Genomic DNA, 18,296 nt, shown 5'->3' with positions numbered 1-18,296 from the left:
CAAACCTCTGAGTCTCTCATGGACTAAAACTTAAATACCCACTTGAGTCTTGGGAAAATGTTTCGTCGTAACAACGTGGGAGTCCGCAGTCCACTGTTTCTGCTCCTTTTGGCCAAAGCTGGTGCCTTCGGGGTGCTTGTATGTGGAGGTCAGAAGTGTCCACACACATTCACTGGTGCACAGTAAAAATACAGACAGTCGAAGAAGGATCCACCATTTCCTGGTCTCTTCCCCGCTTCTTAACCCACCGCTGTCCGGCTTGTGCTGCACCCGCTGTCACAGACAAGGTCACCAGAGATTGCCCTCGTGACAGGCCAAGGGCTAATGCTCAGTCCTCATCCTGCCTGACCTTGCAGAAGTATCTGCCTTTGGGGCACTTCGCTTCCTCTGGTTTCTGGGCTGCAACTAGCGTGAACGTGAACGGATGCTACGATGACGACCAGGGGCGTCGTGTCCTGGGCATTTCTCACAAGACACTCGGTAAATCCGTCCCTGTGGCTGGTCCTTCGCAGGACTCTCCTCCTTAACTCCGATGCTCTTCTGGGCCGGTTCTAGACACGCTTCTCATCCTGGGCGGCCTCACACACTTCCCTGTCCTTGCCCATCATCCTTCCTGGGAGGTTCCCAAGCCCCTTTGCTTCCGGCTGAAGCCCTCGTGCCCACTGACTGTCGCTGCTCTGGGGAGGGACGCGGACTGACATTTCAAACCCCTCCCACTCTGCTCCCTCCCTCAGTGAGTGGGATCCACACCCTCCCGACTGTCCAAACCCGGACAGCTGGAGTCATCCCGAACACCACCCTCCTTCCACACACACTCCCTGCCACCCGGCCCCTGCCACACTTAATCTCTGAGCTCTCTGGACGCCTCTTCCTACATCTCCCTATAAACCATCCTCGTCCACCATCCCAGCCGCCATCTTATCTCGGTTATTTCAACAGCCTTTCCAATGGGCACGGCCTCCTTCCCCTTCCAGCTGGGGCGCCCGGTGCTCGCTCTCTGCACCCATGCACAGGATGCTCCTTCTCACCCCTTCCTCCAACTAACTCCAACTTGTCCTCAGGTTTCCAAACATCACCTCCCCCAGGAAGCCCCCCCCCCCCCCCCCCCCCCCCCGGCCACCCCAGAGTCAGGTGCTACGCGTGCCCTATTAAACCGCTTATCACACAACACGGTCATTTCCTATTTAAGTGTCTTCACTGCCTGCTAGACGGGTCTGTGTGGTTCATTATTTTAGTCCCTGAAGCTCACAGGGATGGTAACCATGAAAAAATTCACAAACGCTTCTGAATGAATCAAGAAAAGTAGATCTCCAAAATATACACTGCAAATCAAGACGGAATAATACCATTCTAAAATAGTAATTTAAAAAAAAACAAAAACAGAAAATCTTGAACCCAGCTTCCAAATGGTTTGGTCGAAAAAAAGGCCCCTCCCCAGTAACTGAGACCATAGAGGTACCTATCATACAAGGCAATGTCGATTTTGGTCACTTCAGATTTACGTGCAGAAAGCTACTTCCCAAATTCTTAATCAAAACGGATTCAAGGTGAATCTGTCTGTCGTCCTGCATAATGAACTAAACGTGGTTCAAATGTTACCTGCTGTCCAGTGACTGGGAAAAGATAAAAAGACGCAGTCTCTCCATCCCTAATTCTTCCAGTGAAAAGTCCACTAATCACATCTGAGGGTTGGAAGGGAGTCTGAAGCTCACCCGAGCCAACCTTTCACAGGTGAGCTGAAGCTTAACACCGTCCTTCTACAGGTGCGGAGCCAGGGCTCAGGGAGGCGTGGAAAGTACTCGAATCCCCGCCCTCTGGTTAGGGGTAAAGTGGCGTCAGGACCCCGGCTGCTGAGCTGTGCCCACCAGTCTGGATCCTGCGTAACCAGGTTCAAGAAACACATGGCACGTGAAACGTTTCTTTCACCCACCCTTCAAACTAAGAACTGCTCCGTGAGCCACCGCACAGGGAGGGGGCAGCTCATCTGGGGAAGAGAACAGAAGCAGGAGACCCCTCGTTTGTTGACATGCTTCTCGCTGCTGTGGCGGGAGGGAGATGGGAGGATCAGGTGGAAGGCAGGAGAGAGAGAGAGAAAGAGAGGGGTGTTGTTCCAGCCCGTGGGCGGGACCATGACGGGAGTACCCAGGCGCTTACCTTTTCCTTGTCGCTGGCTTCTCTAGCCACTGTGGAGCCCTGAAACACAAACACGTCATGAAAACATGCACGCGGGAGGCATCGGGCTTCACAGGTTTAAATCACGCGAATGTGCCCGGGCAGAGCGTGGAAATAAGCGAGTGCCAACTCTACTGTGGAGCCTGACCCTGCGTGAGCGCTGTCCCTGCCCCGATCACGACCCTGCCCCGTGGGCGCTCCCCGCTCTGTGGATGTTCCCATCAGCTCATCTCTAATCCTCTCCCTAGCTCGTCACCCAGGCTGTCTTCTCCCTGGTTCTCGTCCCTCCCACAGGAAATCGGGAAACCTGACAATCGCTTGAATGATAAGTTAGTAAACATCGGATCAAAACCAACCCTGCTTCCTGCCCCGATGGCCAGAAATGGTTGGTCTTATGATCTCCAAAGGTGGCAGTGGCCACGGGGACACTGAATGCCTCTTTCCCCAATTATGTCTTTCAGAAATGGGCACACCTGGCCCTCTGCCCGTCTTTGTCCCGTTTCAGAGTTATGATGAATGTCTTCCTCATTACTGAAACCCGTGTGTACTTCCTGTCCCCCTCACTCTGGGACTCCCTTTAGACGTACACATTTACACGCACCCCGCTTTGTGCCAGGCCGCGGGGCCGAGCACAGAGGTATGAAGCGGAAGGAAACGCAGTTCTTGATTCCAGCCGCTGCACTGGGTCTCCGAGCCACGCCTCGGTGCTCTGGGGTTGCCCAGAGGACCCACGTCTGCCCGGGTGCCCACAGCGGCCTGGGGTGGAGCTCAAGAGGAGAAACCTTCCCTCGTTTGTGGAAGATGTCCATGCAAAAGGAAAAGCTGGGAAACAGACAGCAGTGGACTCCCAGCTCTGTCAACACCACAAGCACTGTTTATTCTTCATGCTCCCAGTGACCACGGCAGGATGTCACGCAGCAATCAGTGCGTGGCACTCCCTGAGTCCGCGGCTGGAGAAGGATCGTGACCGATGCGTGGCTCTCCCTTCCTCTGTGGCGCTGGGCGGCCAGGCTGGGACCAGGTCAGCAGTGATGCGCTTACCTGATCACCTCTTATACATCCATTTATTGCCCCAGAATATTTGCATCTGCCAACCATTCAGAGAACTTATCTGTGACCCAAGAAAAGTTAAAGTGGCTTCTCGATTGGCCACTCTTAAGTCAAAATTTACTTCTCTGTGACCATCTTGCATTCCAGCAGCTCAGTCACTGATTAGAAAGTAGCTTGTAATTCAAAGATGAGAGACTCAGACGGAGGAGTCTCCTGGTCCTGGGGACGGGTGCCCCGGCTGGAGTCCCCACCACCCCAGGGTCAAGTCTCAAGTCTCCTTCCCCACTGTGCTCGGCATTCTTGGGTCTGGTGGATGCGCGAGCTCCTGCTGTCAGCCCAGGGGAAACGCTCACCATTTCTCGGGGATGCGTCCGGGGGCACAAAGCGGACCCACGAAATGATGACGGAGAAGGTGGACTGTTCACGAAGGAAAACCTGCAACCCCTTTCCACAACCACAGCTCATACTCCTCTGCACCGACCCCGCAGCTGCCCCCTTGCAATGGCCTGTTTTCCTTTTTCAGAGATTCTTGAATACATACTGCAAATATATTCCTTTACACACTGATTTCTAACAAAGAACGTCCCCCCCCCCCCAAAAAAAAAAAGACAGGATATTGGCAATATCTGAGCACTGTCTACGCTTACTGGTCAGAGGAAGAAACTGCTTCTTCCTCTTTGTATCTTTAGCCAGCTTTGTGTGTATATATTCTACCTCCTGAATAGAATTTATCCTGCTTCTCAACAATAGCAGAGTTTCATCGCTAGGTGGGTGGGGGGGGGGGGGGGGGGGGGGGGGGGGGGGGGAAGCGGGACCTCATCCAAATTTAAATTAACTCAAAATAAAAAAACCAGAAACCAGAAATAGTGAATAAGGTTAGTAAGTCAAGGCCAAGAGTCTGAGCCATGAAATGATGCCAGATGTCCAGGTTCTACCACAAGTGAAAGTACCGGCAAGAAGAGACTTTATTTATTCTACGAGCTTAGAAGGGAGATGAAATCGTAAGGTCTGAGGTGAATTAAAACTTTAATACCCAGGCTAGAAGTAAAATTTACATCGAGCTATGCTGCCTAGATGCTTGCTTGAACGAGGCACTGTCTGAGGCATTTCAGGGCCATAAACAATAAAAAGAATGGAAAATTTACTGGTCTAATGGATGAATCACAACCAAAATCCACTGACCAATTCCCATATGCTACATTGTGCTGGACATGACATAAATGCACGAACATGTCTTCCTCACCCAGCAAAGGTAAGTAAAAGTATCCTCATTTTACAGATGAAGAAACTGAGGCTCAATAAAGGTTCAGCAAGCCACACACAGCTGACAAGTGATAAAACCAGGACATGTGGCTTCACAGGTCACTCTGGCTTATTATATGGAGGAGTCAGGCCAGTGAAGAGTCCTCTCCCTCCTCTAAGAAGCATGGCAAAGGCATTGTGAGGGAGGTGGTGCACGGAGCCCCGGAGGGTGGCTGGGATTTCCAGCAGAGGCAGTTCCAGGGAACAAAACTGCCTCAGTGAGGAGGCAGGACAGAGCAAGGCTGTATTTGGGGAGCTTATATAGCTTTTCTGAACTGCGAGGGAAGGAGGCCAGCCTAAACCATTTTCCCTCCCTTAGACACGCATTTCTCAAAGTGTGCTCAGCATCGGGGGTTTCAAGACCCTTTCAGGGGTCTGCAAAGTCAAAACTGTCTTTATAATAATATTGAGACATTTTCTACTTTTTTCACTGTCTTGATATTTGCATAGGTATTGAAAAAAAGTAATGGTGGGTAAAACTGTGGGCAGCTCAGGATCAATCCAGTGGCATGAAGTGGTACTAATAGACATTGTTTGCCATAAAATACATACAAAAATATACATATTACATGTATGTATAAAAATGTCCTCGAAGCAATGAAGTTAGTAAATCTTGACCATGGGGTAAATATCTCTTTAGTATTCTTTGGGGGACTGTGTATAAAACACTCCTGTTTACGCGGGCTGCCTGGGTGGATCAGTGGGTTCAGGGTCTGACTCTTGATTTCGGCTCAGGTCATGATCTCACTGTCATGGGATAGGACCCACATCAGGCTCTGCACTGATAGTATGGAGCCTGCTTGGGATTCTCTCTCTTCCCCTCTCTCTGCCCCTCTGCTGCTCATGTGCACAAAATAAATAAATAAACATTAAAAAAGAACATGTTTGTGACGGTTTGAATTATGAGCTCAACTAGCCACCTTTTCCAGTACAACAACATTTTTACTTGAAAGAGCAAGTGGCAATGTATTTACTCTGATCTGAGCATTTGGTAGCTATGTGCTCAAAGAAGGACAAAGCCGTGGGGCTCAGCTACGTGCCGGAGGTGCCGTGTGCCGGCACATCACAGAAAACAGCTCACAGGGCTTGTTGGCAATGGTAAACTTTGAGCTTCCGAGCAGAAACCAGAGTTTGAAAAAACTTTCATCCATCGCCGTGAGTATGACAGCTTCTCAATACTTAAAGGCTTTCCGGATGAGACTTGTGGTGATATTAATGTGCTTTCTTTTTTTTCCTTTCTTTTAAGTTTATTTATTTATTTTGAGAAAGAGAGAGTGAGAATGTGCACAAGAGAGAGCATGTGTGGTGGGAGAGCAGGGAAGGGGCAGTGAGAGAGGGAGAGACAAGGATTAGGGAGAGAAAACCTTAAGCTGCACTGTCATCATGGAGCCCGATGTGGGGTTCGATCCCATGAACCGTGGGATCATGACCTGAGCCAAAATCAAGAGTCAGAGCTTAACCAGCTGAGCCAGTCAGGTCCCCAGGACTCCTTGATACCGTATAACGAAGTGTGTCAGTATTTGGAAGAGCACATACCTCAGTGAACCATCTGTTCCCAACGAACAAAGCATGAGATATTCGACCACTGTATGCAAATGGACTGGTGGATTTTAATGAAATAAGTACAAAAAGTTCACTGATGTGATTTCAGATTCCACATTGTAACTAAGCTTTGAGAAATGACCACTTGTCAAGTTGTGGTGTAAAATCAGAGAAGAGTATCCACAAATTTCTGAAAAAAGTTATTAAAACATCCACCCTCCCGTTCTCCAACCATCTAGCTTTGTAAGGCCTGACTTTCTTCATACATTTCAATCAAGTCACACTGTAGCAGACTGACAGCACAACCAGTATGACATTCCAATGGCCTCAAATTAAGTCAGATATTAAGGAGATTTGGAACAAAAAAAAAGGACATCGGTCTCACCACATTCTGTGATTTGTAAGATACAGCTATTTTTCATAAAAATATAGTAACACGTAATAGTTTCTTATTTTAAATGAAGCAACCATTTAAAAATCTCTTATTTTAGGGGTGCCTGGGTGGCTCAGTGGGCTAAGCGTCAGACTCTTGATTTCAGCTCAGGTTATGATCTCATGATTTATGAGTTCGAGCCTGGCGCTTGGCTTTATGCTGGGAGCCTGCTTGGGATTCCCGGTCTCTCTCTCAAAATAAATAAACTTAAAAAAATTTATTTTAATTTCTCACGTTGTAAATAGCAGTAGATATAACCTATATAAGCAAAAACTTTTTGGGGTCTCTTTTTTTAAAAATTTTAATTTCAATATAATCAGCATACAATGTTATATTAGTTTCAGGTGTATACATAGTGTACACAACATATGTCTTCTATATATTACTCAGTGCTCTTGGTAAGTGTACTTTTAATCCCCTTTACCTCTTTCACTCATCCCTCACCCACCTCCCCTCTGGTAGCCATTAGTTTGTTCTTTATGGTTAAGATTTTTTTGGGGTCTTTCTTTTTCCCTGTTTGTTTGTTTCTTAAATTCCATGAGTGAAATCATATGGTATTTGTCTTTCTCTGACTGACTTATTTCACTTAGCACTATAGCTTCTAAATCCATCCATGTTGTCATAAATGGCAAGATTTCATTCTTTTTTTTTTTTTTTTATAGCTGAGTAATATTCCATTGTATATATACCATATCTTTACCCATTCATCTATCGGTAGACACTTGGGCTGCTTCCATATCTTGGCTATTGTAAATAACACTGCAAGAAACATAGGGGTGCACGTATCTTTTCAAATTAGTGTTTTTATTTTTTGGGTAAATACCCAATAGTGCAATTACTAGATTATATGGCAATTCTATTTTAATTTTTTGAGGAACTTCCTATTTTCCGCAGGAGCTATAGTGGGGTCCTCTTTTAAGAATGAAGGAGTCTGAGATAAAAAAAAATTTTTTCGAGATCTACTGGCAAAGGCCAAAGGGTGGTAAGCTTTTCCTGAAAGGCTCAGCAGGTACTGTTTTAGGTTCTGTGGTCAAAAACAGTTTCTGTGGTGTGTACTTAACTCTGTCGCTATAGCACAAAAGCACCCACATGTGATACAGAAACGCTAGCCATGGCAGCGTTCCAATAAAACTTTATTTACAAAAATGGCCAAGTTGGATCTACCAGGCAGGCAGGTCATAGCTTGCCAACTCCTACCTTGGACATTCTCCCCCTAAGTCAGGGATCCAAGAATCCGCTCACCCCACTCCGCTCGGAATCCTGCTGGTGTGCCTCTCACTCAAAGTCTCTGAAATAGGCAGCCTCCGGGCCTGGGCCCTCAGCTCACGCCCTATTCCTTCAGGTCTGCTGTAGTGTCGTCTCAGTGAAACCCTCCCCGACACCTGCTTAAGCTGTATCCTTCCCCACTCTTTAGTTCCATCCATAGTACTTAGCACTTCTTAACATCCTACGGGATTTACTCCCTATTTACTTTTTGTCCATCTTTACCCACCACAATGTCAGCTTTGAGTACAGCATTGGTCTGTTTCGTTCATCACACTATTCCTGGCACCTCGTTGGCGTTCAACAAATAACTTGTTGAAAAACTCAGACGTGTTACTTCCTGATGTGCAAAAGTCTTCTGGGAAAGCCTGCAGGCGATCCTTGTTTAACTCGAAGGAGAGCACTGTTAGGTTAATTGCCTGGTGGCTTTAAGCTCTGAGCAGCAAATAAGTTGTTTAGCATGATCGATTACAACGGTTGCTTAATTACTTAATAAAAATGGACACAGTCTTACCTTTAAGTCGTATTTCCTATATACAGATAAACGGTGGCTGAACACATTTCTTGTAACAATCACGTATATTTCAACTCCATCAACATTAAGCCGGTACATGCCCAAGAATTGGGGAAGAAGGGTGATTCCATGACATTCTACTATATACTGTACAGGAGAGAGAGAGGAACAAAGTATGCAGTCAAAAGGTGCTCATTCAGATGTAAAATAAAACTCTTCTGCCTATGACGTGTGGACAAAGCAAAACCCTCCAACCATTAAGGTCCTATTTACAGAAAATGATGCTGTTTATAGTGCCTGACACAGGATCTGTGTTTGCCAAGTTGACACAGATAAGAAAATACAACTTTATCTCCAAAGAGGTAGTTTTTTTCCCTAACATTCCAAACTAATTTGTAAAGTCAAATCTTGGATTTGTTAGACAAGAGGGCAAGTGATTGGTCTATTTGCTAATTCCTCTGAAGGGAAATCACACCCTACCTTAGGGCCGCCCCCTTCCTCCCCAAAAGCCCAGGTGATGACTTCAGGAGGCTGAGGGAGAGTCACTTGGCCACTAAGATTAGTGCTTTTTTCTTTTTTTTGAGAGAGAGAGAGAGAGAGACAGAGTGAGCAGGGAAGGGGCAGAGAGAGAGGGAGACACAGAATCTGAAACAGGCTCCAGGCTCTGAGCTGGCTGTCAGCACAGAGCCCAGCACGGGGCTCGAACCCACGAACCGCAAGATCATGACCTGAGCCGAAGTCGGACGCTTAACTGACTGAGCCACCCAGGCGCCCCTAAGATTAATGCTTTTAACAGTGTTATTAAAGTACAGTGTTGAAGATGTGATTAGAGAGGATACTGTGGAGACAGCTCCGCGTTCGAAGCTGGGACAGATGGGCTCTAGTTTGGGCTGTTTCTCACCCACTGCTCTGATGTCTCGAGCTAAGTGGCCCGCCAGAGCCGCGCATGAAGGGAGGGTGCCATGCCACCAGAGTGCTTGATCCTGCCCTATAGACAGGACAAACGGAGATTCTCTGGCCTGTTGTTGGATTTCATCAAGGCCACTGGTCACCAGCTTCGACACCATTTCTGACGAAAGTTGTAAAAACACAACAGGAGTCTAGACGTATTGGTGACCATACCCTAAAGGGCCACAAGGTGGAGACACTTCTCTTTGAAAGCCAATCTTTATAAAATGGGTCCCACTGCACCTTTCCTTTCAAAGGAAAGTTAGGTTTTCCTTCCTTTAAAATGAAGGGGGAAAGACTATTTCAAAAAAGCTCTTTTAGGTCCTTGACATGTGTGAGACATCTCTAGGATGTGAACAGCATGAATAGTAAGATTCCAAAACTTTAATTAAAATCAAACACGGTGTGTGTATTTACACGGAGAAGCCTGGAAGAATGGTCACCAAGTGGTAACAGTGGATTTTTGGGTAATTTTGCTTTCTTCCCTTTTTTATTTTTAAAAAAATTATATTGTTTGAATTTTTCCCTTTTACAATGGGCATTTTATAAAAATAAAATGTCCTTTCAAACTTTCTAGTGGTAAACACTGCTAATAATTAACTCTGATAAAATTTAAGTATCTTCAGAGGGAAAAAAAATCTTTATTTTTATCACTAAAGATGGACAGCATCAGAACATGTGTTGATAGGTGATACCCAGAGTTTTGGCAGGTTTTAAAGTGCCCTTGCCCTTTGGTTTGTTGTTGTTGTTGTTGTTGTTGTTTTACTATATTGACTCTCACCAACAGATTTTAATTTGATACATTTTCTGAGTAGAGTCTCACTTCAATTTGTTCTTAATTTGAAGTCAGATCAGTGGAACATTTTCTATTTGTCTCTCAAAAAATAGTAAATTGGGGCACCTGGGTGACTCAGTTAAGTGTCTGACTTCAGGTCAGGTCACGATCTCACAGTTCATGAGTTCGAGCCCCACATTGGGCTCTGTGCTGACAGCTCAGAGCCTGGAGCCTGCTTCGGATTCTTTGTCTCCCTCTGCCCCTCCCCCCTTCTCAAAAATAAGCATTTAAAAAAACCCACTCAATTAACTTGAGTTTTGCTGATACAAAACAGGCGGTAAAGAGCCACTGGTTGAAAATAAAACTTCTCACTTCTGACCAAGAGAAATAAAATGGGTGTTGTCCCCTCACCTCTGAAAAAAGACAGCTGGGTGAGCCTTAAAAACACGGAGACTAGAGGAGTCTACACTGTGTGAACACGGTGGAAAGAACGTTAAGTTTGGGAGCCAGAAAGAAAGCATTAGCATCCTGGTGTCTCGTTTTACCCGCTGTGGGACCTTGGGCAAGTTATTAAATCACTTTTCATTTTAGTTTCATTTTCTGGAAAATGAGCAACCATAATTCCTACCATGAGGGAAGGTTACTGTGAAGATCAGAGATAAAAGTATATGGAAACACTTCACACAATGCCTTGTGCCGCCTCCCCCCCACCGCCCTCCCTCCCCCCCCACCGCCCTCCCTCCTACTGTAGGCGACAACAATAATAGTAACTATTCTTGTCATTCAAAACTCTCATAAGAGACTTCAGCGTTACACCCATCTGGTTTGTCCTCCAAACTCACGCACAGGCATGGGCTGGAGTCTGCTCTGAGGCAGGCTCTGTGTAGCTCTTTTGGGGGCCCAGGGGGCGTGTCCCCTGCCCTGGGGGTGGGGGGGGGCACGCACCAGTTTCAGTTTGTGCTCAGGTTATTCTCATCCTAGCCCATCTTTTACAAGTCCTGCCAGTAGATGAAGGCTTTTTAATCAAAATCTCTGTGTAATGGGGCACCTGGGTGGCTCAGTGGGTTAAGTGTAGGACTTTAGCTCAGGTCATGATCTCATGGTTCGTGAGCTGGAGCACCATGTCGGGCTCTGTTCTGACAGCTCAGAGCCTGGAGCCTGCCTCGGATTCTGTGTCTCCCCTTCTCTGCCCCTCCCCCACTCGTGCTCACTCGCTCTCTCTCTAAATAAACATTAAAAAAATTTTAAATATATATATTTTTAAAATCTCTGTGTAAAGTCACAAAGCATCGTGAAACAGAGTGAATACTATTTTTCAGGTTATGAATATGATCCAGAAACTCTGAATACTGTACAGGAAATCATTGATAAGTTTTCCCCCCCACAGTAAAACACCCATACAAATTACATCCTACAACTCCTCTCCCTTTAAGATTAAATAAATTACTACAGATAAAAATTAGCCCATTTGATCTGCATCTCCAAACTTCCACATGCACCTGTTTTCAGAGGTGTGGCTCATGTATGAGCTTCTTTGATGCACGTCTTGAATATACACAGAACCATATCCCGTATTCAAGCCTACTGTATAGGATTCCAGTACCAACGAGCAGCAGTTGGTGCCGAAGGTTTAGAAAGCATTTACCAGGGGCACTTGGGCAGCAGTCGGTTAAGCATCCAACTTTGGCTCAGGTCACGATCTCACAGTTTGTGAGTTCGAGCCCCGCGTCAGGCTCTGTGCTGACAGCTCAGAGCCTGGAGCCTGTTTCAGATTCTGTGTCTCCCTCTCTCTCTGGCCCTCCCCTGCTCACACTCTGTCTCTCTCTCTCTCTCTCTCTCAAAAATAAATAAACATTAGAAAGCATTTACAGGTCAAACTTGGCAGAAGTGAGATTCTACCCATTAACTGAATTTCTGGGAAAAGATTACAGGGTTTCATGACGGGAGAGGGACTCTGGGCCAGCTCTGTGAGCGCCGGGGCTGGGGACCAGCGCCCTAGCAGGCGGGTCGCTGCGCGTGGGAGCTAGCACCAAGTGGCCTGAATGCTCCTCCTGTCGGGTCACCAGCTGACCCAGGAGATGCCGCACGCCAAGTGCAACGCCAGTGGTCATGTGTGCAAACCACACGCACAAACTACTGGGGCCTTCCCACATCCCAGGAGACTGTGCGTTCTCGGCCAGGGCTGTAGCTGGGCCCTTTGCATGACTCAGCCACGTGGTGCTGCCAGGGGCCCTCCCAGTCCGGCTCCGCATTCACTAGCTGTGTATCCTTCAGGGAATTACTCAACCTCTCTGTGAGTCTGTGTTTGGAGAAGAGGGGTGGCAGCAGTACTGAGGGCACAGGGTGAAGAATGTGAAGAATGTGAAGGCCAAGGGAACGGGTTTGGGGGTACTCACTGCCCATGAGTCCAGCCGCAGCAAGATGAAACCAGGACCCTGGGGGAGGGGGGAAAAGGTAGGAGGTAGGAGAGACTTTCTAGGGCACCTGATGTGTTCCCAAAATGCTGAGAAATGAATTTTATTTATTTAAATTTTTAAAAAATGTTTATTTTTGAGAGAGAGAGAGAACAAGTGGGGGAGGGGCAGAGAGAGAGGGGGACTGAGGATCCATAGCGGGCTGTGCTGACCGCAAGGAACCTGATGGGGGCTTGAACTCTCAAACTGCGTGATCATATTCTGAGCTGAAGTTGGAAGCTTAACCGATGGCGCCACCCAGGTGCCCCTAGATTTTATTTTAATTATATACGTGTATATATATATATATATATATATATATATATATATTTAATGTTTATGTATTTATTTTTGAGAGAGAGAGAGTGCGCACAAGTGGTGAAGGGACAGAGACAAACAGAGAATCCTAAGCAGGCTCCAGGCTCTGGGCTGTCAGCACAGAGCTCAATGTGGGGCTCAAACTCATGACCTGAGCCGAAGATGGGCACTTAACCAACTAAGCCACCCAGGTGCCCCTTTATTTTCAATGCATGATGGGGACTCCCAATTTCAATGACTCTTCACAGAACGAAGGCTTTCCAGAAATCAATAATTTTGCGTATGTATGTGTTTATGTCTTTGTTTATAAAGTGAGGCGGTATTTTTGTAAATATAAAATAAACACTAAACAAACTGTATTTCTCTCTCATGTTGCTTTTAGGATCAAAACTCTGAGCACTTTCCCTTCAAGAACTTAAACATCATTGATGATTTGACCTGACAACTTGGACAAGAATGCTTCAAAAATGGTAAGAAAGGCATACACTGGGGCCACTATAATATTGTGCGTTTCTTTAATAACCAGGTATTTGCCAGGAGCACCCTCTGGTTGTTTTTTTTTTTTTTTTTTTTTAATAGTTAAAAACATCCTCAGCAGCTAATAATTATTTTAAAATTTTTAATGTTTGTTTTTGAGAGAGTGAGCAAGCGCTAGCAGGGGAAGGGCAGAGAGAGAGGGAGACACAGAATCTGAAGCAGGCTCCAGGCTCTGAGCTGTCAGCACAGAGCCCTATGCGGGGCCTGAACCCACAGACCGTGAGATCATGACCTGAGCTGAAGTCAGACACCGAACCGACTGAGCCACCCAGGTGGCCCCAGCACCTACTAATTATTAATTTCTTTTGAACACTGCTGATTCAATCACAAAATAATCTAAGGAAACCTTTGCTTCCTCCCTTCTACAGACTTAATTTTCAGATTACAAGGATAGAGAAATAACAATTTAATACTGAGGATGACTCCTTCAGAAAGGTATACATATTTCTTTCACTTTCAGCCCCTGTCCCGATGTGGCTGCAAGGCAGGCCTTCCCTAGTCACACGGGGCTTCCCTACCTGCTCTGTTAATACCTCAATCTACAGGCTCAGGGGGTGCAGTGCCCACGGTAGCCTGCTGGACTCCTTTCTAGAAGTCGGGAGGGGTCTGCAACTTCTGTCTTCTGCTACTCAAGGTCCCTAGGGAGCTACGGCCACAAACGGACCAAACATTTGGCCACGCTGATCATCCACGTGCGGCTCAGAAAGCAGGAGTGCACATCAGACAGGAGAGAGGAGTCTTGTCCGAGAGCGAGGCCTGCACACACACCATCCCTTCAGTGAATCTAAAATACGGCATTTTCAGACACGCTCCCATCTGTGGCATAGCGCTGGCCTCTCTGGGTCACCTGCAGCCTAGCTCTTCTCTCACATCGGAGAAGCTCGGTCCGGCGCCCACCCTGGTGGCTTTCAAATGCCTGCAACTCCGCAATGACCGTGAGCTTTCAGCTGAATAGGCACTGAACTCGTACTCTCCAAGTTTAAAAAGTGAACTTGGTCATCATCAATTCTTCTTACACTTTCTATATGGAGCTAAAACAATCACAGTTATTCTTGGGGTCAGTGTTTATATTCTCAGTGTTACACTTCCTGCATTACCTACGCTTGCACTTTAAAATATTGTTTTTAGTAAGTATTTTTCACTTTTGTATTTTCATGGCTGGATACCTCCTGTTACCTGTTATTTATCATGGAGTGGCTTCTGTTTTTTCAAGAGGACTCTCAGAAACTTGTATTTGCTGGCAATGTTAGTGTTTCCAACACTAACAGTTTTTACTTTCTTATGTCTTCTTTTAAAAATGTGCTTGTTGGGGCAGTGCCTGAGTGGCTCAGTTGGTTAAGCATCAGACTCCTGACTTCGGCTCAGGTCATCATCTCATAGTTCGTGAGATTGAGCCCTGCATCGGGCTCCACACCGAGTCTGGAGGCTGCTTGGGTTCTCTCTCTCCCTCTCTCTCTCTGCCCCTCCCCAACTTGTGCTTTCTCTCTCTCAAAATAAACAAACATTTTTAAAAAATGTACTTGTTGGAGGGGCGCCTGGTAGCTCAGTCAGTTAAATGTCCAACTTCGGCTCAGGTTGTGATCTCACAGTTTGTGGGTTCAAGCCCCGCATCGACAGCTCAGAAGTTGGAGCCTGCTTCAGATTCTATGTCTCCTTCTCTCTCTGCCCCTCCCCTGCTTGTGTTCTGTCTCGGTCTCCCTTTCTCAAAAATAAATGTTTTTTTAAAAAATGTACTTGTTCAGGAAAAAAAATGTATTTGGGCGCCTGGCTGGCTCACTTGGAAAAACATGCAACTCTTGAACTTGGAGTTGTGAGTTTGAGTCCCATGTTGGGTGTATAGATTACTGGCTCAGTCAGCTGAGTGGCTGACTTTGGCTCAGGTCATGATCTCACACCTCGTGGGTTCGAGCCCCACATTGGTCTCTGTGCTGACAGCTCAGAGCCTGGAGCCTGCTTCAGATTCTGTGTCTCCCTCCCTCTGCCCTTCTTCTCCCACTCACACTGTCTCTCTCTCTCTCAAAAATAAACAAACATTAAAAAAAATTATTTTAAAAATGTACTTGTAAAGATTCCATGGTATAATCAGTAAAACCAAATTTCATCTCGTCATCATTCCTCCTTAGAACTTTCTCCTATATAGCTACCGGTTTGCCAGCACCGTAATACAATGATAAATCAACGTGGTGAAATCAGAATTTTTAAAACCTATAAAACAAAACCACCACCACGAGGTCTCCGTTTCCTTTGCTCACAGGCATTCAACAAGAATAACGAGTATTATGAATCCCTGATTTGCTGCTCTTCTCGTCCAAGATGAAATGCCATGAAGAGACGCACGGCTGACTGAAGGTTTCAGCAGAGAGGGCGCTAAGTGACGTCCCGCAACAGATAAATATTTATAGCTCTGCATGCAGTGTGAACCTGGGCCCTTGGCTTCGGAAATTGCTGTTATTATCATGTTTCACTCATTTTTCTAGAGGCCTGAAGTGACAATTTAATATAGCATCAAATTAATACTTCAACGAAAAGCCTTGTTTCCTTTAATGTTTCTGAAAGGTTAAATGATCTGTAATCCGTATTGTGCCTCTGGCCATGTTTATTGATCACCACGACAACAAGAGAGAAGGAAGAGAGAGAAAGAAAGCCAGCCCGAAATGAAATGAAGGGAATGCTTTGTTTCACACTGACCAGACAAATAAAGAAATCCAAATTTAACTTGAACGGATGTTTGGGTGAAGGTGGTCTTTTAAGTGTCAGCCAATGTAATTTACTTTGGTTTCAAACAGTTTGAGGTGGAAAAAAAAAAAAAAGAATGTAGAGATGACTACGTTTAAGCGAATATAAATGCCAAATGACTGCCTTTCTTAAAATTGATGGAATTGGGTTTAAAAGGAAAAAACGGGGGGCGCCTGGCTGCCTCGCTTGGAGGAGCACATGACTCTTGATCTAAGGGTCATGAGTTCTAACCCCATGTTCAGTGTAGGGATTACTAAAAATAAATAAATAATTAAATAAACAAGTAAACTTAAAACGATGAAGGGAACCCACATTCCTCGGTCGTGTTTGCAAACATTCAATAGTAGTGAGAAAATGCGGGATTATACAAAACACAGCTGGATGCAATCACTGCCCCTGTTTTTTACACTGTAACGAAGACCTGGGAACACCATGGTCATTACAGACGCAATGACTTTGTAAAAACGACTCTATCATGATTGTGGACGGGGCAGGCACCTGGGCCGCTCCGTTCAGCATCAGACTCTTGGTCTCATCTCAGGTCCTGATCTCACAGTTTGTGAATCTGAGCCCCACATCAGGCTCCGTGCTGGTGGCGTGGAGCCTGCTTGGGATTCTCTCTCTCTCCCTCTCTCTCTCTGCACCCCCCTCCTTCATGCTACTTCGGACTCTCTCAAAATAAATACACTTAAAAAAAGAAAATAAGGGCAGGCGGCATTTGTTCCTAGACTACGATGAAGATGCAGAATGGCTGTTCCAGCCTCACCCTATGGAGGTCTGAGGCCCGAAGGCCCCCACTAGAACCACGCTCGGTGGGAGGCTGAGCTGGTCAGAGAAGGCGGGTTCTAGAACCACCCTCTTGCCCACCAAGCAGTCAGGAGCCAGGTCCCCGTGGGAAGGTCGCCCTGACTGTTGTCAGCAGACAACAAATTCAGGTTCCCAGAAATGACAGAGGTCAGGACTATCAGAAACAGAATTCAAACAGCTACACATAAAACGTTTAAAAACCAGAAGATGAGGGGGCGCTCGGGTGGCTCAGCTGGTTAAGTGTCTGGCACTTGGTCTAAGCTCAGGTCTCCATCTCACAGGGCCGTGAGTTCAAAAGCCGCACTGGGCTTCATACTGGGTGTGAAGAGTACCCAATAAATAAATAAATTTTTTAAAAATTAAAAATAAAGACTGCAATCCAGCAATGAGCATATTAGAAGCAACTATCAGGAAGGAACTGGCAGATATTTAAAAGTGGAAGGAAAACGGAGTTACTGAAATAAAAAGCCCGTGGACAAGGACAGGTATGGCTGGACCGGGTACAGCTGAGGCGTCTCCCCGGAATCTCACGAGCAGAGATGTTTGCAGGCAGAAACTGGGAAAGAGAAGTGACGAGCTGCGGAGACCGCAATGAGAACATTCTAGCTGTTGGAGAGGCAAGAGGAGAAAGGCGATGTATAAAGGGAAAAGGTTGGTGGAATTTCCAGAAGCTTGAGGAAATGTGCTGCAAGAGGCGGGGCTGTGAAACCCTGAGACCCAACGGGTAGGACCCGGGAGCTGACGGCTCTGAGCGCCCCATTCATTAGCAAGCAGTGACTCCCCGCCTGCAAACCGGAGCTCGGGTGGGGGCACTCCCTGGGGCACCCGGAGATGGCAAAGGCCTTTCCTGATGTTTCTAGATGTTTCTAAGACCTAGAAAGGGAGCTGCAGCTTCTGAAGGCAGAGACCTGCTGGGAGCTCAGCTTTAGTCGCAGGGTTCCTCTGGGACTTACAACTTTAACGTACTTCTCAAATTGTTAATAGACCCCTTCTCCAGGCAGGGAGCCAAAATCCCAAGGGCAGACTCAGGAGTGTCTCCCCAGTTCTAGAAAGGAGGTACTGCCCTGCCACCTACCAAGCTTCATCAGCGTCACCTGGGAACACTTTAGAGATGCAGGATCTCAGGTCACCCCAGACCCACAGAGTCAGAATCTGTGTTGGCGCAGGAGGCTCACGTAATGCGTCTAGAATCAAAGTTCGAGAAGCTCTGATGCTTCTCCTTCTTCACCAACACTTGTTTTAACTGCTGGCTTTGGTGGTGCCTGTTTTCTGAGTTTTCCTCTGTCCTTGGCTCATTCTTTGAACAAGAACGCCGACACCACTATCCCTCATGGGAAGGTCAAAAGATACTCTAAGGAGGGTCCAAAAAGAGTTGAGCCTTCACTCTAAAATCCTTGGCTGAGATGCGAGGTGCTCACATAACATCCAGATTCGGCTCAAGTTACT

The 18,296-nt window shown here is 46.4% G+C and overlaps 1 protein-coding gene across 2 annotated transcripts in view; it reads right to left on the bottom strand.

Annotated features, from left to right (window-relative positions):
* PIP4K2A (phosphatidylinositol-5-phosphate 4-kinase type 2 alpha) overlaps nucleotides 1–18,296 on the bottom strand; it is a 184,211-nt gene that overhangs the window by 28,328 nt on the left and 137,587 nt on the right. For both annotated transcript variants that reach the window (XM_039233048.1, XM_039233047.1), the window contains 2 exons: nucleotides 8,277–8,423; nucleotides 2,155–2,193 (listed from right to left, as the gene is read on the bottom strand). In XM_039233048.1, coding sequence (XP_039088979.1) covers nucleotides 2,155–2,193; nucleotides 8,277–8,423 — 186 coding nt within the window. The remainder of the gene's footprint in view (nucleotides 1–2,154; nucleotides 2,194–8,276; nucleotides 8,424–18,296) is intronic.

Source organism: Hyaena hyaena, unplaced genomic scaffold (assembly GCF_003009895.1).
Source record: "Hyaena hyaena isolate Hyena2069 unplaced genomic scaffold, ASM300989v1 scaffold_72, whole genome shotgun sequence".
In the NCBI taxonomy this organism is placed as follows: Eukaryota; Metazoa; Chordata; class Mammalia; order Carnivora; family Hyaenidae; genus Hyaena; species Hyaena hyaena.
The sequence above is the reverse complement of the archived record's forward strand: the minus strand, read 5'-3'. Positions and strand labels throughout refer to the sequence as shown.